Source organism: Letharia columbiana (genome assembly GCF_014066305.1).
Source record: "Letharia columbiana isolate WasteWater2 chromosome Unknown Sc0000033_s0, whole genome shotgun sequence".
NCBI lineage: Eukaryota > Fungi > Ascomycota > Lecanoromycetes > Lecanorales > Parmeliaceae > Letharia > Letharia columbiana.
The window spans coordinates 1-20,759 of record NW_023501076.1 but is presented as its reverse complement, the minus strand read 5'-3'; the positions used below and the strand labels follow the sequence as shown (position 1 = coordinate 20,759).

The 20,759-nt window shown below is 50.4% G+C and overlaps 9 protein-coding genes across 9 annotated transcripts; 6 read left to right on the top strand and 3 right to left on the bottom strand.

Moving 5' to 3' along the window:
• Positions 1–623: 623 nt before the first annotated feature.
• Positions 624–1,385, bottom strand: HO173_008614 (uncharacterized protein; the record flags this gene model as incomplete). Its single annotated transcript, XM_037310510.1, has 5 exons — positions 624–632; positions 684–728; positions 818–943; positions 1,005–1,331; positions 1,383–1,385. The coding sequence occupies 5 exons, from the start codon at positions 1,383–1,385 to the stop codon at positions 624–626; spliced, it is 510 nt and encodes a 169-aa protein (XP_037162492.1).
• A 303-nt stretch (positions 1,386–1,688) lies between these two features.
• HO173_008613 (uncharacterized protein) lies at positions 1,689–3,537 on the top strand (the record flags this gene model as incomplete). Its single annotated transcript, XM_037310509.1, has 3 exons — positions 1,689–1,704; positions 1,754–3,409; positions 3,464–3,537. 3 exons carry the CDS (start codon positions 1,689–1,691, stop codon positions 3,535–3,537), a joined length of 1,746 nt encoding a protein of 581 aa, XP_037162491.1.
• Positions 3,538–4,057: 520 nt separating this feature from the next.
• Positions 4,058–5,674, bottom strand: HO173_008612 (uncharacterized protein; the record flags this gene model as incomplete). Its single annotated transcript, XM_037310508.1, has 4 exons — positions 4,058–4,333; positions 4,393–4,770; positions 4,817–5,076; positions 5,143–5,674. 4 exons carry the CDS (start codon positions 5,672–5,674, stop codon positions 4,058–4,060), a joined length of 1,446 nt encoding a protein of 481 aa, XP_037162490.1.
• Positions 5,675–5,955: 281 nt separating this feature from the next.
• HO173_008611 (uncharacterized protein) lies at positions 5,956–7,230 on the top strand (the record flags this gene model as incomplete). The annotated part of the gene is made up of 7 exons (XM_037310507.1): positions 5,956–6,038; positions 6,091–6,102; positions 6,175–6,313; positions 6,395–6,429; positions 6,576–6,664; positions 6,719–6,765; positions 6,934–7,230. 7 exons carry the CDS (start codon positions 5,956–5,958, stop codon positions 7,228–7,230), a joined length of 702 nt encoding a protein of 233 aa, XP_037162489.1.
• A 605-nt stretch (positions 7,231–7,835) lies between these two features.
• Positions 7,836–9,372, top strand: HO173_008610 (uncharacterized protein; the record flags this gene model as incomplete). The annotated part of the gene is made up of 3 exons (XM_037310506.1): positions 7,836–8,067; positions 8,114–8,299; positions 8,813–9,372. The coding sequence occupies 3 exons, from the start codon at positions 7,836–7,838 to the stop codon at positions 9,370–9,372; spliced, it is 978 nt and encodes a 325-aa protein (XP_037162488.1).
• A 396-nt stretch (positions 9,373–9,768) lies between these two features.
• Positions 9,769–10,629, top strand: HO173_008609 (uncharacterized protein; the record flags this gene model as incomplete). Its single annotated transcript, XM_037310505.1, has 5 exons — positions 9,769–9,818; positions 9,886–9,989; positions 10,137–10,309; positions 10,389–10,503; positions 10,565–10,629. The coding sequence occupies 5 exons, from the start codon at positions 9,769–9,771 to the stop codon at positions 10,627–10,629; spliced, it is 507 nt and encodes a 168-aa protein (XP_037162487.1).
• A 900-nt stretch (positions 10,630–11,529) lies between these two features.
• On the top strand, positions 11,530–12,212 carry HO173_008608 (uncharacterized protein; the record flags this gene model as incomplete). The annotated part of the gene is made up of 4 exons (XM_037310504.1): positions 11,530–11,563; positions 11,703–12,007; positions 12,061–12,088; positions 12,142–12,212. The coding sequence occupies 4 exons, from the start codon at positions 11,530–11,532 to the stop codon at positions 12,210–12,212; spliced, it is 438 nt and encodes a 145-aa protein (XP_037162486.1).
• Positions 12,213–12,982: 770 nt separating this feature from the next.
• Positions 12,983–18,483, top strand: HO173_008607 (uncharacterized protein; the record flags this gene model as incomplete). Its single annotated transcript, XM_037310503.1, has 2 exons — positions 12,983–13,472; positions 13,526–18,483. 2 exons carry the CDS (start codon positions 12,983–12,985, stop codon positions 18,481–18,483), a joined length of 5,448 nt encoding a protein of 1,815 aa, XP_037162485.1.
• A 466-nt stretch (positions 18,484–18,949) lies between these two features.
• Positions 18,950–20,181, bottom strand: HO173_008606 (uncharacterized protein; the record flags this gene model as incomplete). Its single annotated transcript, XM_037310502.1, has 3 exons — positions 18,950–19,040; positions 19,100–19,989; positions 20,041–20,181. The coding sequence occupies 3 exons, from the start codon at positions 20,179–20,181 to the stop codon at positions 18,950–18,952; spliced, it is 1,122 nt and encodes a 373-aa protein (XP_037162484.1).
• Between the last annotated feature and the right edge of the window lie 578 nt (positions 20,182–20,759).

Here is a 20,759-nt window from a genome sequence, read left to right as displayed (position 1 = left end):
TACCGGCTATCTCATTACATCATTATAAGCACGTTGAACATCCTTGCTGGACCGCTGGTTTCCTTTGGAAAGTGGCCTACGATGACTGAGATGTTGGGCGTACGGTCAGGAAAAAGGGTGCAAAGCGGCTCACGTTACGCAATCATCACCTCAATCCACGGTAGGCGCTCTTCTCAAGTCTGGCCGAGAATGTTGTCATTGGTTTACAGAAGGGCAGGTGCATAGTCTATCGAGATACTCGGTGCTCATGACCTGAAGGGTGATCTCGATAAGCCGCCAACCAGAGAAAGTGGAAATTAGCGCGTGAGAACGCCAAATGTGGAAGATTGGGAAAACGTTTTGCTTCAGACACTTGGTGGAAGTTGGAAAAGTTCACAGGAAGTAACGTGGTACCAGGTCCAGTAGTGGTAGCTGAAGCTATTGCCAGCCCTGCTTCGCTGTGGTCAATTTGTGTCTCACAGTGGCATTGATGCAGAGGAAACCGAGCCAACCGGTAGAGACGCATCCGTGACCCATCCAACCGTCAGCAGCCACTGACTTACGGCTAGAACAGGAAAGGACGCTAGCTTCGTATTTGTTGCAATCAGTCATAGGACATGATGCACCTGTGCGGTGCAAATCACTCAGTCGAACTAGATTGATTCATCAGCCTAATTCCAGTTGCAAAGTGTAAGTGAGCAAACCGGAGTCAGGAAAGATTCTGCCACGAATCTTGCCCGCGCGTTCAGCTGTTCAGACAGTCAGATCATTGCGTTCAGCGAGAGGAGAGACACTTAGACTGTGGTATGGTAGTCTGCGAGGATCCAGGAAGACGTACAAAAAGCTTCATCTCGGATATCTCTTTATCTACCTCTTCCATGAACTGTATAATGAAATCAACCAGCTTATGCTTCAGCATCTCCTCCGTATGGGAATTCGTTATCAAGAATGATATGTCATATCCCTAACAAGAAATATCAGCCCGAGCTTTATTTCCCAAGGAGATCACAATGACCTCGGCTGACCTTTACAGGCTTTCTCCGTAGTATGAAGAAAGCCTCTGCTCTCTGCGTCAGAAATCTCGTGAATTTGTGTACTAGTATGTTCTCGATTTCATCTGCCTGCTTGATCTTAATGCTGACTCGTATACTATTGATGCTCGGTTCGATCAAGACTTTCTCGTTCTCGTTGCGGGAGACGGTCAATGGGTTAAGGAGGACTTCTGGAGAGCTGGCGGCTTCGATTTCGGGGACGTTATGGCGTTCAGATGTCTGGGACCCGAAATTCGAAAGGGATAATGCGGCAGTCAGGGAAGACCGGACGCAGAGGAGGTAAGGACGGAGGGATTGAGACTGGGAAAGCAGGTTAGCTTTGTAGAGAAGAGGGATAGAGAGGCATCTGACCATTGCCTGGAATATGACCTTTTTTATCCTCTGTTACACCCATGAAAGTTCTAGACTTGCTAGATGTCTAACAGGGCAAGCCAGGCAGGTTCCCTTTGAAACCCAAACGAATTACGTTGCTCCAGTATGGTCGCTGCCTGAGCCCAAGTGTGAGAACGGACAAAAGCAGCACCACGACACTGACCGGTTAATCTTCGGCAGCTCCCAATGTGACTTTTTGCCCCAGCTGCCAGTAAACATAGTAATACTTACACTCCGGGCAAACAAATCTTTACGTCCGTGAGTTGGCAACAGCAGCTACCCATCATGTCGGCGATTCAGGGTGAGACCCGAAACTCCCCAATTTCCATGCGAGCTGACTCATATAACAGTGTTTGTGAAGCACCAAGGCAAGAAGCATGAGGTGGAGCTGGACCCTACATCGACAGGAGAGACCTTTAAATACCAGCTATACTCCCTGACAGGTGTTGAACCAGACCGTCAAAAAATCCTCATCAAAGGTGGCCAGCTCAGAGATGAAACCGAGCTCTCGAAGCTTGGGGCGAAGCCCGGGCAAACCTTCATGATGATGGGCACTCCAGCGGAGAGTGGACGCGTGGCCCTTGAGCGACCAAAAGAGAAGATGAAGTTTATGGAAGACATGACAGAAGCAGAAGCGGCAAGTGCTGAAGGGGCAACGCCCGCTGGCCTGCAAAATCTGGGTAACACGTGCTACATGAACTCGACGCTACAGACTCTACGCGCCGTGCCGGAACTCCAAGAACAGCTTTCGAAGTATACAGGAGCAAGCTCGTCTCGGGGGGTAGATCTTAGTCAATACGGCCTACAGGGATCAGTCGACCTCACCAGCTCTCTTCGAGACCTATACAAGCAAATGTCCGAGACACAAGAAGGCTTCCCACCATTGATCTTCCTCAACGCTCTACAGACAACTTTCCCCCAGTTTGCAGAGAAGTCAAGGACCGGCCATGGCTATGCACAACAAGATGCCGAAGAAGCATGGACACAGATCCTATCCCAACTACGGCAAAAGCTCAAGATCAAAGCTCCTCCAGTCCCGTCGACCTCATCGTCTTCTGCCGAAGAAACAAAAAACGCACGAGAGATTTCCTTCATCGACAAGTACCTTGCCGGCCGCTTCTCCTCGACTCTCACTTGTGACGAGCCAGCAGCAATCGAAGCAGGCGAGGAGCCTATTCTGAGCGAAGATGCTTTCCTGAAATTAGACTGCCATATCCTCAATGCCACTAATCACCTTCGCGACGGCATTCTCAAAGGTCTTGAAGAGAAGATCGAAAAGCACTCTCCAATTCTTGACCGCGATGCCCTCTACACCAAAACCTCCCTAATCTCGCGTCTCCCTAAATACCTCACAGTTCATTTCATCCGCTTTTGGTGGAAGGCTACTATTCGTAAGAAGTCGAAGATCATGAAGAAGGTGACCTTCCCAGCGGAGTTGGACGTGGTAGAGTTCTGCACCGAGACGCTGAGAAATCAGCTGGTGCCCGTGCGTGACAAAGTCCGTGAAGTGCGCAAGGATGAAGAGGATGTTGTGCGGGCCCGCAAACGCCAAAAGTTGGCGCATAAGCAAGAACAAGACCGTGCTGCGGACGAGCTGAAGGCGAAGGGTCCGGCGGACGAGAAGAAGCTGGTCAATGACAAGGCAGCCGAGAAGGAGGGCGATGACAAGGAGATGACAGACGCTGTGTACAAGACAGACGCCGAGTACGACTCCGAGCGAGCTGCATCGATATTAGCAGCTAAGAAAGAGCTTTTCGGTCTCATCAACCCAGAGCTCGCGGCCGATGAAGGATCTAATAAGTCTGGACTATATGAGCTCAGGGGTGTGGTGACTCATCAGGGGGCCAGTGCAGATAGCGGACACTACACTTCGTATGTCAAGAAGCAAGGACCGATAGATCATGAGACTGGCAAGAGGAAGGAGGAGGATGGCAAGTGGTGGTGGTTCAACGATGAGAAAGTAAGCGAGGTCGGGACGGAGAAGATTGAGTCATTAAGTGGTGGTGGTAAGTCTTGCATTCCGACACGACAGGGTTGTCTGATGCTAATGACTGTGACAGGCGAGAGTCACTCTGCTTTGATCCTCCTCTATCGTGCTATCGACTTGCCAACAGCTGAAGAAGTCAAGGAGTAGCTGGCAGGCATGAAAAAGTTTGCATATACAGATGTTCCATCTGCGTTCTCTGCGATAGTGGATTATACGATAAATAATTGCATAGCGGCAGAGGAGAGCAGCCGTAGATCATCGATCGCAGGTGCCTCGGGCATCGTAGCGAATGCATCTATGATTTTAAGAACCCTTTTCTGAGCCAACCACTGTTTCGCCCTACCTAAACGTGCACGTGAACCTGACAGACTGGGAAGTCGGAAAAGAGTATCGAGCGTTTGGATGTTAAAGTCGCTACTGACCAGCCATTTCGGGTTCTGATTGATTTAACTTCAAGGGGTCATCTATCATCGAGACGGATGATACGTTACGGTTGTGCCTGACAAAAGAATACAAGATACGATTTATAAGCGATGTAGTATGCCTTGAAAGTGATATGGTTTTTACAGTATTTTCTCCTTTTTACATATCTCATCATCAATCGACATTCGCCGTACTGCTTTTTGACTTCCAAGCTCGACCAGTCTGCATTTACCCTGGCTGGCACTCACAATTCCTGCGGCTTCTCGTTGCCCATCAAAGGCTCAAGCCTCTCTTTGAGCTCCTCAACCGTCATCTCTCCACCATCCCAGTGCTGCACGCCACGGTCGACAGCCTTCGGTGGGACGAGCACATTACTTACGACGTGAATGACACCATCTGACGCGATCCCATCCTCGATCGTGACGGTGGAGAAGGCGTTAATCTTAATTGTAATGTAACGGCCATAGCGGGCGACGTCAACGCTGAGAGACTTGTCGTCAAGAAGAGTCTTGAGGTCAATCTAGGCATTGAATTTAGCCAAAAATTTGACAGAGCCTACGAGCAGGGGACATGACTTACGTGGAAGAAACCTTTGGGGATGCCATCTTTTTCCATGGAATTGTCCACAGATTCAGACTTGTAGTAAGCATCAGAATACAGTGTCTGATTGGCGACGACGTGATACTCTAGAAGAGCCTTCAGGTATTTCTGACCATATTTGCTAAAGAGGAAGCCGTTGATCTTCGGACCCAGCTTCTGGAAGGCGAAGTTGGAGGGGGCGAAAATTGTTCCACCAATATGGTTCGAGGTGTCCGCGATAGCGGGCAGAAGACCGGTTTTTGTGAGGCCGAGTTCAAGGGTGCTGAACTCGCCAGGGAGGAACTGAATGATGCTGGCAATCTTTGGGGGTGGGATCAGTAGGCTATCAACGCCATGGATAACGCCGTTCGTTCCAAACTGGACGTGGTCAGCTTCCTCTATCGGTAGGTGTTGGAAGACGTACGATATCAATAGCAACAATGCGGCTGTAGAAGTTGACTGTTAGGCCTTTCAGACCAATCTCCGTAGCCAAGCGCTGTGGCCCAATGCCGAGCGTGTCAACCGAGAGCAGGGTCGGGACGGTGTGTGTGACCAAGACTTTGCCTGCTGGGTAGAAGTCTTCCGAGACGTGGTAAAGTAAGATTTTCTTGAGTTCCTCCTTCGATGGCTTGGGGGCATGCTCCGGGATTTTCTCGAACGCTTTGTCAGTTGGCGCAAAAACAGCTGCAGGGTCGCCAGTCAGCGTTCATGCTTGACGATCATAAACATCAATTCTAGAAGAAGACATACTATAATTTGAAGCGGTGCCATTGAGGAGCTCAACAACATCCTCATACTCGTCGATCAAGGCGGCGAGCTTGGTGGTGTACTTGCTCTTGGAGATGAGCTCATACACAGTCAGATTCGGCTTCTTGCAGTGGCCATGATGACCCTTGCGGCCTTTGCGGCCTTTACCACCGTGATGCTCCTCGTCATCCTCGGAGGAAAGGACAACTTCTTCTCCCAGTTCCTGAACCCTGTCGGTGGCAGAATCTAGCCATGAGCTGACATGGTAGGCAGTTTCGTAGGCCTTGTCCGAGACCTCTTCTGTAGTCTCCGTAGCGTATTCGATGGCGTCGTCAAAGGCATTTTTGGAGGTGTCTATGAGCTTAGTGAAAGAGTTGTGGAACTGCTTGATCGCCTCGTCTTTAGAAGGGATTTTTTCAAGGAAGGAATCCGGGGCTCGGTCAGATTCAATGGCTACCTGGCTCATGACCTGCTCGTCGGGAATCACAAACGCAGTGGAGAGAGCCGCAATCGGCAAGATGTGGATGAGCTTCATTATTGCTGGAATATGGAAGGTGATATTGAAGAAGGAGAAAGAGAAAGAGAACCAAAGCTGATGCCTAAGTACCTTAGGGAGGGAGTATACTTTAAGTACGGGGCGATGATGACAGGCTAAGACGCGGCAAGGTTGACATCGATGACGACGCCGGATCTTTAAGTGTCCGGATCTTTAAGTGTCCGAAATCCGCAACGAAATCCCTGCGTAGATCAGCAAACTCCACGAATTACTTAGGCACAGGCCGAGCGGCACCGTCATTCTTCCTCATCCCGTGGAACATGGCAACTGCAGCGCCTTTGATCGTACCCGCGTTGAAGAAGCATACAGCCACGGTGATATGGGCGCATGGATTGGGGGACAGGTAATATAGATGCTAGTACGACTTCCCAGCGACTTCGTTAACCTTTTTACAGTGGAGCAGGCTGGTACGGACAAAGCTCTTTTCGGAAGCCGTTCTTCTTTAATGGCTACAACCCTGGACTCTGATGATCCTACAGGATGCCAATTGCAGAGAACTTCAGAAGACGAGGCAAATTCAGTGAATGTGCCTTCGTCTTCCCTAACGCACCAAATATACCAGTGACTGTAAATTTTGGGATGGAAATGCCCGGCTGGTATGACATTGTACGGCCACGCGTTCGTCTTCTTGTGCTGAGCGGATCAATCTCTCATGATGGCTAGCGATGCCGATGACCAAGTGCTGACTGGGATTTTTAGACAACATTCGGCGATCTTGCTCAAGCTCACGACCAGTGAGTCATTTGCTCCCTGCAATTCCTGCCAGATTCCTACTGTGTTTTGAGTTACGACACTTGCCACAGGAGTAGAGGATTCCCAGAAAACAATTCATGATGTGAATTGACCTCAAAACAAACATACTGACACCGAAATCGATCAGGCCCGGTATCCTCAAGTCCCGCGATTACTTCACCTCTCTTATCAAAGCCGAGATCGAGAAGGGTATCCCGTCCTCACGCATCGTACTGGGTATGAACATCTCTGCCTCTACGGGCCCAGAGTCTCTGCATTAACACACTATAGGTGGGTTCTCTCAAGGAGGAGCAATATCCCTCTTCACTGGCATAAGCGTAAGGCACTTTTCGGACTTGTATCTTCGTATCTGATACCGAGTTTCCAATTACGAGACATGTTGCGGGAGCAAACTACTCGTCCTGCCACGCATTATACGCCCTCACCATGTTTTATGACGTGAAAATCTATCTCTAAATCGGAATGCTGACTCTGAGGTGTGCTAGTGTCCCGATAAACTCGCCGGCATCTTCGGCCTCTCAAGCTACCTTCTCCTACATAATAAGATCAGAGATTACGTCAAATCAGAGAGCGCAAACAAAAATACGCCCATCTTCATGGGCCACGGAGATGTGGATCCTATGGTAAAGCACGAGTGGGGCCTAGATACATCGAAGACACTGAGAGAAATGGGGTGGATAGTTGACTTTCGGACTTACAAGGGACTGGCCCATTCGGCGGACCCCAAAGAGATCGATGACTTAGAGAAGTATCTGGAGGAGAGGCTGCCGCCTCTGAGTTGAACAGGCCGGGCCGGACCACAACGGATGATATGTTAAAGTGCGGGTTCGGAGTGGCCTGGGTCTTGTCACAACCCTCCTCTTACCCCCTCTGCCGGAGAGTCTGTCCTTTTGGCGCTCAGAAGTACTGAGAGGATGTCAATCGAACAAGTAACCCAGGGCAGGCGATTGACTGGTTGATAATTTATCATTATTTGCAAATGCAAAATTGACAGACACTCTGGCGATATTGATGCATCTTTTAATAATGCTCTTTGAAGGATTTAACGTCCTCACTGCAAGAGACGGTGAGCTGTCAGACTCCTCCGAACTTTGCTCGCGGTTCAAGATATCCTCCAAGGTGCTCTTATAGACAGTTGTGGACAGCTTTGAAGGCGAGCAAAGCATCTTTCTCTTAAATACGTGCTGTCATGGAATCCTTTTTTTGTGGTTGGGTGTAGTTACATCTGCTCCAATCAGGCCGCCGTTTTACAACTTGACGAAGCTGTCAAGCATGCGGCAAGCCGAGACACGGAGCATGCATGAAACCACAAAAAAAAGAGGTGTGTATCTGCCTAGTCTGGTTGCATGGAACTGAGATTTCACACTTACGTACATACCTCTCCACTATGATTTACTCTTTGCTCAGATTCAAGTTCTACTTTCTACTCTATCCTTTGGAGCTGAGCATGGCAAATACTAAAGAGGGCAATGCCAGTGTTGGCGATTCAATAGCCAAGGCTAAATCTGGCTTGGGAAAATGTGGGCAGAACAAGATCTCGGGTTTCGAGGTGGCTTCATACTACAATTGGCTTGACGAGAAGAATCCAACAATGCTGGTGCCAGTTCAATATCCGTATTGTTCTTTTTGTGCTTTGGTCCAAGTGGCTTCACTAAATCTCGACAGCTTCAGGCGTACCCCCAATGTGGAGTCCACCAGCCACTGCTCCAGCTCTGAAGCCAGACTTTGGTCCTCGGTACATCGACCAGAATACGGACCGGAACCCGAGCTCGCCTTTGAATCCTTTCGTTCTGGCTGTTCAGACTAATCAGCCGGACTTCGACTTCGCGGCCGTCGACGTGGTTAGTGATCGTAGGTCACTCCGCAAGCTATCTCATCGACTGGCAGGGTGCAAAATTCAGGGGTTCAGAGTGAAAGTCAGAAAAACCGTCGTTGCAATTCAGTGTTGTCCAATAACGACTGCGTCCACAACAAAACTCTCAGTGTCGAGCATTCTTTTCTTAAGCAGATCCAAGACTGCAGTAGATCATTCCTTTGTAAACCTTGCCGTTCAAAAAAATTTGTGTTGCAAAGATAACGATTTTGTGATGTCTCGCAAAGACATTTTACACTCCAGGCGCCAGTCCATGCGGTATGGCTTCGAATCAGATGCTTTTAAGTTCGGCGTGGAAATTGTAGGCAATACCGCTCTCTTATTCGGATCGAGAAGCAGACTCGCGAAGAGCTGCCGAGCACAATGTTCCATGGCTACCGTCAGGCGTTCGGGAACCTGTATAGTCAGCTTTCAGAGTCTGCTAAGGGTGGCACTTCGTCATCGTATCGTGCGATACAGATTCGGGGTTTTGGGTTTACTCGTCCGCTCAGAAGTCGACGCCTACCTGCAGGAACGTGTGAAGGGGCCAGACTCTCCGAAAAAGGCGAATGCAGGGGACCTTCTCAACCATGCTGACTTTGTGAAGACCTTATCGCTTGGCAGCCGGCCTACAGCCCCCACAGAAACAAAGGAGAAACCTAGCAGCCGAGTAACCGTAGTTCAAGGCGGACACAATGTACCCCCTGCGGCAGTGTTGGAGTTGACAACGCGCTCCGAACCCGCCAAACGTACTTCTGACATCGAGCAGAAGTTGGCCGATCTGTGGTTTTCTCAGACTCTTTACTTCATTGAAGCATACTACCGGAGCGTCGGATACATATTATACAACCAACTAAGGCTTCAGCAGGGAAAGTTCGAAGATATTAAGGCGAAGTCAATCGGCGACCAGTTGACCAAATGGAAGACGGCTAACGCAATTGGGTTGAGAAAGCTAGTGACGGTCTTAGGGGGGATTGTTGAGGAGGTCAAGAAGGCACAGGGCCCTTGCATTGTGAGATCTCTGATACTCCTTGCCATGCTTGTCCAAGGAATTGAAGTCGTTGTTCCATGAGAAGTGCAAGGGTCCCAGGAAAGCGCGTTCGAACTTGAGTAGCGAAACATGAGACTCAGAAGCATGGTATCGTAGCCTAAAACTTATTCCCTTTTTGTACTCCAAATAGATTTCGCTCCTCCATTCACGAGTACCTTCCAAAGTGCTAAGGGACACCTTCTCGAGCGGTCGGTATTCTAAACTTGCCCCCGGTGGCCCCCTCCTGCAACCCCCTCAATCAACATCACGATGGCCAAGCTGTTTATCCTTCTCAACATACTCCCGACCTTTCTGACGGCCCTCGAACTCTTCACCTACTACATAGTAATCGACGGGACCTATTCAAGATATCCAAACCTTTACCCAAAACTCTGCCCGTGATTTGGTCACATTGGTCACTCGGTTAAGAAGCTAGAGATGACCGCCCTCAGAGCTGGGGACGAGTTTCCCAAGGGCATTCACTTCAGGTACGCTCTTCATGCTGCCCCCACGGCCGCTGTGCACCTACTGAGTTTCAGCACTCCCTCGCTGCAGCTGGGTACCCTACACAGAAGAGAAGGAGACTATCACATCCTGCGGCATTCCTCAGACATACAACGCCAGCAAGAAGTTTGCAGACAGGAAAGTAGTGCTCTGCGGTACGTGTTTTCGGAGTTTATCTTTCCCCTTTTGGACCAAGTCTTGAGTCTTGAGACATGTCTCGTGAGTTTCGACTCTGTAGACATGTTCCAAGGCTCAATGCAACCCCTCGAATAGGCAATCCTGACTCCGAAATTATAATCCAGCTGTCCCAGGGGCCTTCACACCTGGCTACTCGGTCCGCCACCTTCCTGACTACATTGAACATCTGAAAGATATCAAAGGCAGAGGCGTTGATATTGTACTTGTAGTTGCTATGAATGATGCTTGGATCATGAGCGCTTGGGGGAAGGCCAATGGCGTCAAGAACGACCAGATTGTGAGCCTAAGACTCAGCAGGCTGATACTGCGTCGCTGGCTGATAGGACTTTAGATGCTTATGTCCGACCCTGACATAGCGTTTCGAAGAGCATAGGCTGGACACGTGGGGCAGACAGGACTGGGAGATATGCAATGGTAATCGATCACGGGAAGATCGTATATGCAGAGAACGAGCCTGGCGGGGATTTTACGGTATGTCTCGACGAGCTTGAACGAATTGTGACTGCACAAAAGCTAATCTTTGTGCTCTAAGGTGTCTGGCGCCGAGGCCATGCTTTCAAAGCTCTGAAGCGGACAGCAGCAGAGGCTGGCAGATGATTTGCCCTGGATCGCAGAAGTGTCGGAGACGTAGGGTTGGCGGATCGATGAATGAACAAAAGCTTCAAGACTTGGACAGGGGTGACTTGTTGCTCGGCGAAATGGTAGACGATAGGATACTTAGTGTCGCTGAGGATGTGCTGTAGCTACCTCGTACTCGGAGCACACTCGGACGTAACGGGAAGCCAACTGACCTGGACTATGTACACCTCACCATGTGCATCCATATCTGGCTTGGTTATAGTTAAGAGACTGTAGCAAAAGTTGTGTAGTGAGGGAAGTTCGAATTCCTTTCTTTTCATTTGCGCACATTGTCGTTGGTGTCAACCAGAACAGGTCGGCTCTTTTTGTCAGGATACTGAATACAGACAGTCAAACGCATCACAGTCAATCCAATTGCAGATAACATGAAGAACGCGCCTGGATTGTAGGACTTTCAACAAGCTCATTCAGAGACTTCGCACTCTATGCATGACCTTTGCCACATTATCTGATCATTAGTATATCAGAGGTCTGGCCCCAGGAAGAAGTACGTGAAGGCACACAGCACCAAGTAATAAAGAGAGCTCTAGCCGCTCGTGCACTCTGCTGAGATAAAATCTTTTGGAGAATGGATTTCATCTGCTGATGATGACTTTCTGGGAGGCATTGATCGTACGCACATTCGGAAGGGAGTCATCGATCAGACAGTCTCCAGTTATTTGACAAAGGATCACACGCGTATGTAAAGTAGTGCTGGTGATCCAAAGAAAGCACCTAGCTTCGTCGGTTTTCCATACTTTTAGTGCTCGCCCAGCGGGCTTGGCAGTCATTTCCTGCGGAGCCTCCTCTGATCTTCCAAGCTCCACCTCCTCCAAATTTGATGAGCGTATAATACTGATCTTTACGATCACAACCACAATGTTCCGCTTTCATAAGTCCCTCGATGTAATAAGTAAGTCCTTGCAAAATCTGGGTTGCCAGACATATCTCGATGACAACGGAGCTTTTTCTGTTCACCGACTAATCTCCAAACCTGTCCAACAGCTCCCCATCTATGTTCAAGAAATGACACTAACCTAAAATTCTCCCAGCACTCTTCCACAAGCCTTCAGTACCCGCCTCCCTCCGAGTCCTCACCCTTCTCAAACAGATCTCCGCCCATGCCTCTGAGACTGCAACCGAAGACCAGGCTACAGACCACACGCATCAGAACAAGCTTCAGCGTACGGAATTTGAATTGAACATCACAGAGGACCCACCAACGGGAGATCAGATGAGGACGATTCTAGAATATCTTGGGGGTTGGAATGCAGGTCGGCTAGTCGAGGGGGCAAAGGATTCGGGAGATGTCATCAGAAAGCTGGGAGAAAACCCCAAGACATTCAAGCCGCCCGTGGTGAGTGCGCCGTTGCACTGGGATTTGAAGATAGAATACTAATTGGCCTGTAGACTGTGGACTGGAATAACGGTAACGTTGGTAGGTCGAGGCAAGTCGATTGGCACACATACACGTACTGATCATCTTATCAGTCGTTGGAGATGATGAGTCCGAGATCCTGAGAATGATTTCTCAGTTACCGAAAGAGACTGGTTCTGTGTAGGATAGGGAATTTGCTGGATGGAAGGGTGTACAAGGGAATACTAATTGCTTTGCTGACAAACGAAAGCGCCACTGCGATGAAATGCATGCTACAATCAGCAAATGACGAGACCGCCATGTTGAATCGCTTGAGCATTCCCATTAACTCGCTGAACCCGTAAAATACTGAAGATTCAAAGACCGAGAGAGTGGTTGCTCTTCCCGGCGACGCATCAGGAATGAGTGTTGAGTCATTTACCTCCCTTGAATTGAAAAACCAGGCATCTTGTTGTGATAACAAAGATGGATAATGAGTGAAGCTATGGTGTCGAGCCGCTGGTCAATTGAAGTGAAGCAACCGTTATCAAAAGCAGCTAATTCCATATTTTGCTCTCTCACGTCAGAACACTTACGCTGTCCCCAACCACAATGCCAAGGCGTAATTGAATCTTCACACTTCTACCATCTTCCAACATCTTCAATCTGTAAGAGTTGGGTGACCCTCAAGAAGCGAGCCATCGGATTCCTTTCATCCAGTTCTCTAAGAAGGGTAACTGCGGTCAAGCAATTACGCAACGACCCTGCTCCACTGCGACGACGGTTGCTACTTCCACCAGCACCACTGTCATGACACATTGAAGAGCTCCCACTAGCCTTGGATACCGGATCCCCGCCCCATGACTTTGTGCTTGGATGCTGTCAACACTTAGGTTTCCAAGATCGACAACACGGCCTCCTAGAGCATAGAGCATTGAAGCATCCTTGCATCTGCTTTTTCACATCATCATCACCATGGCTTACCATTTCGATGGGAAGGCCATCTTTTCTACGTGCAACGGCGAATATGCTCGACGCGAAAAGATCCCTAGCATGCGAACCATCCTCAGATCTAATCCCATCGAAGACCAGCAGACTATGGTATCAAAGCTTCAGAAAGACTTTCCAGAAGTATGTAAAGCGATCACTGCGCCGGTTACGGACACGGACGTGTATGAATACTTTGACTACTGCGACGCTGCGGTCCATGGCTTTGAGTTCCTTCGCGCAGTCCTGGAGTACATTGCCGGACTCAATGCAAGCGTCAGCGCCCAAAAGGCAACGAGGGTCCAGGATTATGTGGGCCGTTGGAAAAGCGCCAATAGTGAAGCCTTCACATACATACGACCTTACCATGCTCTCACCGACCTCTTTACCAAGGAGGACATCGAAGAGCATGGGATTGAATTCCTAACAGAGGCGATGATGCAGATCAGAAATCTGAAAAAGCAAGAAGACCACGATGGTATGACTATCTTCCTTGTAAATGAGGCGCATACGCTGATGATCACTTTGCAGAAGCTCGTCAAAGCGCACTTCGTCTCCAGATACAACATGCACATATGATGCACAACCAACGCAGTTTCACACAGTTACAAGCGCCAGCGCGGTCCCCGTTCCCTATAAAACTCTCCGCTGCGCAGGGCATGAGAGCAAGCTCCAATCCAGAGCACGGTCAGCCTCAACAGCAAGGAGGTTTAGTTCGCCACTTGCCTGGGCCTCCAGGCAAATGCCCAACTTCGCAAGCACGTTTTCCTCTCCCACGTCTCACGCCATCAACAGAGGTCTTAGAACATGTCTATCCCGGAAGCACAAGCCGTGGGGACTTCCATAGTGATCCCATAACTCACTACGCCATGGATGCCCACATTTCCTGGCCTCCGGATAGTCATGTCGCCATACCGTCTCGAGGTCTTCCTGGTCCGTTCAGTTACCACCCACTGGCCCCTCCGACCCAACCTGTTCCGCTCCTTAGCCGTATAGGAACTTTCGATGGTAATCTTCCCAAGGGAAAGAAGAACCCCAAGAAAACTTCCTCAGACGATGCCCGAATGGTGTCCAACACGGAAAATGGCCCACGTCAGGCATCCAATGGTGCAAACCCGAAGCGATCTTTTGCTCTTCAGAACATACAATTGCCATTCTATCCTCGATCGCCTGATGCCATACCGTTGGGCCAAGAAATACGCCCTTCTTCAGGAGGTGTGCCATATTCTGGTTACTATCAACAACCCAACTTGCCTCCAGGTCACAACTCAGGCAACGGCCAGGAGACATTTCATCACCCGCCTGACTATGGACAGATGTCAATGCAACCTGCAATGGAGGGTCGTTCACGTGTAGTGTCGAACCCTTACTCGCCAGCTGTGCATGAACTACAGGGACCAACCCAAGATCCGCGTCCCACAGTACTAAACCTTCCCATACCAACTAATGTGCGGCACCAAGGAGCCAGTGCAAAGGGACAAGCGTTCGAAGAGAACGCCGGCTTTGTTTCGACACAGGTGCGACCACACCACTCCCAGCCGCTAGACCCACACGCCTTTGGACACCAACTTCCAGATCGTCAAATGGACGCTCAAGATCGACAAGACCCGATCCCAGAGTTCCAGAGACCCGCGCTCGCCCCCATGCCAAACGCTAGTCAACCCCCATTTCCGCGAACCCCAGAGCGTTCAAGGGCAAATGAAAATCCTAGACGTCCAGTGCAGGAGGGCTGCACGATCTGGATCGGTGGACTACCAAAGGACTTCGACAAAGCTGCTGTGATGCATCTACTTAGACCGTGTCGAGGGCTCCTTGACGTTAGTGAGCCCAGGGAATCTTCGCCAGTAAAATATCACATTAATCGTTCATTTGCATTTGCAGAGTATGTTATACCCGTCAGCAACATCGTACGCAGTACTAACGTCAGCAACCACAGCTTCCAGAGCCCTGTTGATGCTGCCGAAGCACTGGAACGTCTACCTCAAACGCGATTTGCGAGCTTACCCGAAGGAAGTTTCCTCAGTACAAACTACCCCAGGCCCAAGTTGTACGCGTCACCAGGCCACTATCAGCATGGAAGCGACGGAGAATCGAAGCGGCCAGTATCCAATGTCTCGCCAACACAGTCATGCAAGGGCGAAGACTCCACTCGTGTAGGGAAATCAAAAATTGAACATGGCCGCAAATCATCGAAAGGTTCGGCTCGAGGGAAGAAACAGTCTACCAGCAGTTCGGAAGGAAAGACGGGAATACCTTCTGAGCGTGTCATTGCAGTGGACGTGGGCCAGAAGGAGTCAGGCCTACAGCCTCAAGAAGCAGTTGCAATTCCAGATTCTTATGGCAAAGCAGGATCAACGGCCCATGTGAGTCAGTCTGGTACAGACGGCCAAGTAGATTCGAGACCAATGAACCAGGATCCCGCACTCGTTCAGCCAGGCGCCAGCGTAGAAATGCATGCCAATCAGGCCTTTAAGTCTACCGGTGACGGGGTCGAGGAGATCGTGTCGGCCCTCACTGCCAAGCCCCAAGTTCAGCAGGGCCACCAAGCTTCCAGCTCGAGGCACGCTGAAGGCCGCGCAAAAGCCCCCAAGAAAAAATCTCAAGGTTCCAATAAGTTGCCAGGGCCCGATATTAAAGGGTCGGAGCCTCCCTTGGTACAACCTGCCTCTGGGAATTCGAAGCCAACAGCTCGGGCAAGGCCTTCTGCAAATGATGCTGGCAAATTTCTGAAGAAATCTGGCCGCTTGGAAGGAAATAGAAAGCAAGGTGGGTCCGAGATCGAAGCCAGCAACATGATAGCCCCTACAGTCCCTTTGGAATCCGCTTTTACCTTACCGAAAGATCTAGAAACCCCGGACCAGTCTTTTTTAGGCCGCAATCCAACGGAAGATGATGGCGAACAGCCGAAGGCTTCCGTTGCTAATCTCCCTAAACCCAGCAGTGGGGAGAACGATGAAGCGGAGGTGTCGGAAACCGCACCTGCACCTGGACCAGGGACATCTGCCGTGTCAGCAGTGCCTCTCGAGCCAATATCACAAGCAATGAGACGAGATGTCAGCAGTTCAACACAAGGATCTGCAGACACCGGCCCGTCCATCCTAAGCTCCACGACGCTGTCGTCTAGTACCCGGACTGAACGCTCGAACAGTATTACGCAGGAGCCATTGTCGCCTATGGATCAGGCAGCTTGTTCGTCGTCGGAGGCAACACTATTTCCTGGTTTTCGCGAGGCTGGGCAGACTGCTAGAGAACAAAAATCAGAACCCCTACCGAGCTTGGCGCCCTCCGAGACAGGGAAGGGCACCAAAGGTGTTCAAGGAGAATTGCAAAACCCTTCTAACGTCGAATCCGGAGGGTTCCCGTTAGGGCCGATCGAAGAGAATCCCGAGCAAGCTCCAAGCATGTTGTTAATGCAGCCTTCACCATCGCCTTCCGATCGGGCGATTCTGAGGAGCCCAGCGCGCAAGCGTGCACCGTCAATACCACCTCGATCCAGTTCTCTAGCGGCGCCTTTAACACCGATCAAGACACACCAGAAGAAGAAGCCTCGAAACTTCACACCTGTGAAGGAAGCACCTAGTGAAGACGATATGGGTACTCCCTCCAAGGTCACAGGTCTCGCCGTTGAAGGCACGAAGATGGGTTCGAGTGTGCAGACAACGGGAAATACGAAACTAAATTTTGCTGTCTTGACTGTTGACACTGGGGCGCGCCCCCTGCTGACCGACAAATCGAAGGACCTTCCCAAACCAGAGACTCCCTTCCTGATGGACGATGGAGTGAGAGTGGTCCCGCCAAAGATCAGTCATCAGACTGTGATGGAGGTCTCGAACGCTGACCGGTACTACGCGCAGAAGAACAACTACCAAGTCTTCCATCTGGTCAACGCGATGCATATCAATGCCACTTTCAACAGTCTCAACTCTTCCGATCCGACATCAACACATTCTTCCGAAACGAGCACTTCCGATCACGCCTCGACAAAGAAACAAAACAACGACCTTGAAACCATTCTGAGGGAGGCTGGTTTTCGAAGCCTCTCTGGCACCAGCCCGTTCACAATTAAAGACCCCGAACTGATTTTGCTTGAAACCATAGACGAGGGAGGGGACGCATTGGAGAAACACGCCAACAAACATGGGCCTATGCTGTCTTGGGTTGACGAGAAAGGCAAAATAGGACCAGGGATGAGTTTGGATGCATGGACCAAGCAACATGAAATGATCGAAGTTGTCAAGAAGGCAACTGCTGTGAAGCGACTTCTGGCTGGTTCGCCACCTTGGACCAAAATAGAGTCACTGCGACAGCAACTTTCGCAATTCGTCCATCACTCGTTCTCAGACGCACAGGAGCAGCAGACCACAAAGGCGGAAGCTCAGTCAATCCTGTGGGCCAAAGCGCTGCTGGACACAACTCCACAACGCGATTCATCAACCAGTGAGATGCAAAAGTGGTCAAGAAATGCCTCTCGTTTTGTGGAAAAGAATGCTTCCGAGCCATCGCCTGCTGACGCGGAGTGCCGGAAGGCTACAACCAATAGCCCTGGCAAGTCGTCCCGAGGCACGCCCTCGCAGAAGCAACAGCAACAGCGTCGGCACCCATTGCTTATCAACAAGCCGGATCCGCAAACCCTGGTCCGCGAGCTCGGGAAAGACAAGGATGCCTTTCAGACTGCCAATCCTGAATCGGACAGTTCTCTCACAAGTGAACATAGTACGGAATCTGAACCTTCACCAAGCACCTTCGGCCGTCGAACTCCTTCTGAAGAGCGACTAACGCCATCAGTAGCCCTCATACCATCTGTGGCTCTCAATCAAGTCAGCAAGCTGAAAGACATCTTCGCTGAAATGGGGGAAGATCGTCGACGTTGGTCTGATGATCGTTACCGGGTCAGCACCCCTCAAGAGGAGGACCGCATGACAACGTCTGATCCCCAGCTCAGACCCTTGGGTGGAGAGTTCGACGTGCGTAGAGTGACTGAGGTAAAGGATGAGGAGCCGGAACCAGAGGTCAAGGAGACGGAGGACGAAGTGCAGCAGAAGCCTCATGAGCATGGGCAGAGGGAGAGCAAGGGCAAAGAGCTACGCAGTGAAAATGAGAAGCAAGATCAGAGCGTAACCGCCACGTCCGAAGAAACCAGGGATTCTACAGCTGCTGGGTCAAAGGACACAGCTCCTGGAAATTCAGAAGATCCAACACATCAGAAGCAGCTTTCCTGGTCGCTCGGAGTGTCTTTTCCATCATTCGACAGCAACTTTACGACCAGCAACGAAGGCAGTTCAGGAGAAGCGCACCACACGCAGCTAAGAGGTGGGCACAGCCCCCTAAAGCGAAGTGGCTACAATGCTGTAGCTGGCCGGGGTATCGATGCAAAGCGAGGTGGAAGGAAGGAAGGAAGCAAGGATCCTTGGGCGCTACCACAAGGGGAAAAGCCCTGGGGCAGTGGGGGGGAAGAGCGGGGTGAAAAGAAAAAGCGTCAGCGTCAATAACTGGTTCCGAGTGTTGGATTCGGGATTGGCATGTTCGAAGGGCGTGAAAGCTTGGAAAACAGATGCAGAGAAGGCCAGGCGTTGGAGAGAGATAGAGCGTTGGATGCGGAGGAGGGTTTTGTATCTTAATATGGTATCTTTAGTAAGGAATGGAGTTGCACTAGCGATAGATAGGTATCACTCGCGTTTCTGGGGCATTCCTTCATCGTGTGAAGAGGCATTCGAGTGTTCACATGCTATGCTATTTGTACCCTGGCGCCCGTTTCTATCGTTCAGTCAGGAGACGCAGTCGCCATGTACCCCGTCTCTCGTAGGCATGACCCGTTTCATTACCATAATATTCAATGCTGCCTGCATTTTTCAAAGTCCCGGGAAGAAGATAGCTCGAGAAAAGACATTCGTGGCGCATGGCAAACATGTTGCTTGTAAAACAGACATTGAAGTGAAGAAAGAACTATCGAGCTCGTCACAAGATAGTGCCGAAAGAGCCATCTGTAGGGAGGGTCTTGCGGGGGCTGGTCGGCTTGCCGTTGGGATCGACGGTGGGTTTTCGGTGTCTGAAGGCAAGAGTCAGCACAGTAATCCTGTAGGAATACAAACTGTGGTTCGGGCATACCTGAAAGTAAAGCCAACAAATAACCCTTTGCCCATCTTCTCATCCCGATCCGCCATGTTCTCCAATGCAGTCTGCTTGTCGTGCACCTCCTTGTACTTGGCCATATCTGCCTCATTGCTGAAGTCATCGAAATAGCCTGCATCTGTTTCACCATCTAACTCGGGGACAAATGGGGCTCGCTGCTCTCGCAACTTCGACCAGTCGACTTCGGCGAAATAAGCGTGCTTGTAGATTTCGCTGATATTACGGAAGCGGTTCTTCTTCGAATTGACGCAGCGCTGGATCAGATCCCAGGTACGGGGAGAAAGGAAGTAAGTCGGGTCTTCAAACTTAGGTTTCTTGAGCACTTTGTCCCAGTGACGCAGATTGTGCCATGTTTCGTCGACAGTGGAACCTGCGAAGGGCGGGTATCCGGATAAGGCCTCGAAGAGCATGCAGCCGAGAGACCAATAGTCGACAGTGAAGTCGTACTCTTCGCCCTTGAGTACCTCGGGCGCCATGTAATCAGGAGATCCGACGATAGACTTGGCATAATTCACCTCGCGGTCACGCAAGCCTCGGTAGCCCTCACGTCGTTCGGCGACGGAGCGTTGGTCCATAGGGTTGCCGAAGGGCATGGAGAGCTGGCCGACTTCCTCAAGCTTGATTCGCATTGATTCGAACTTCTGTGGGGAAAGCATGCCAGCTGCGAGGCCGAAGTCTGTGAGCTTAACGTGACCGGTAGAGTCGATGAGGAAGTTCTCAGGCTTCAGATCCCGGTGAATGTAGCCTAGCTGATGGAGGGCATCAACGCAGCAGAACATCTCGGCGATGTAGAAGCGGCAGTGACGGTTGTGCAGTACACCAGTATTGTTGAGAAGTGTCCGGAAATCGCCTCCTGGGACGTATTCCTGAGTAAAGAGTCAATCTAGGCTCGAAACCAAAGACCAGAATATTCATACCATTGCCAAATAGATGCTCTTGTCGTCCTGGAATGCATATAGTAGCTTCACCAACCATTCACTTTTGGCTGCTGTCAGTATGTCCCTTTCTGTCAAGATATGCCTGACTTCATCTAATTTGAAGAGGAGCTTTTTGCTCATTACTTTCAAGGCACAGACTTCTCTGGTGTCTTTCTTGGCTGCCAGATACACCTGTCCATAGCCACCTTGACCGACTTGAGTGAGGATCTGGAAGTCTCCATGACGGAGTCTTGTGCGGCGCTTCCGAAGATTTGCCCGTTCTCTGCCCAAATACTTGTGTCTTGCCGCTTCGTACTCTTCTGCAGGAGTGTCTGGAGGGGCGGGAAACTGGGAATTGAAGAGCGCTTCACGACTCTGGCGGTGGTGCACGTAACTCAGGAGATCAAAGTAGTGGTCCAAGAAATCTAGAGACGTTAGATTTAGACATCATTCTGCTCACTGGCAGTACTGACAGAGCTGGGTAACGTTCGCAAGACGTTTCACTTTGGGCAATTGCAGCTTCTCCAGCTCTTCAGGTGTCAGACTTCTTTGAGGATTGCATCGTCCCTTGGCGCCAGAGTCTGTGTCCCTAGCCTGATATGGCTCCTGACGTGATACTGCGGCTTGATTGGGCGTCGCTGGTTTTGACTGCCGTATGCCTGGAGGTGTATTCTCCTTCCCCGACTTGCGAGTTGGACTTCCAGGGCCTAAGGCATATT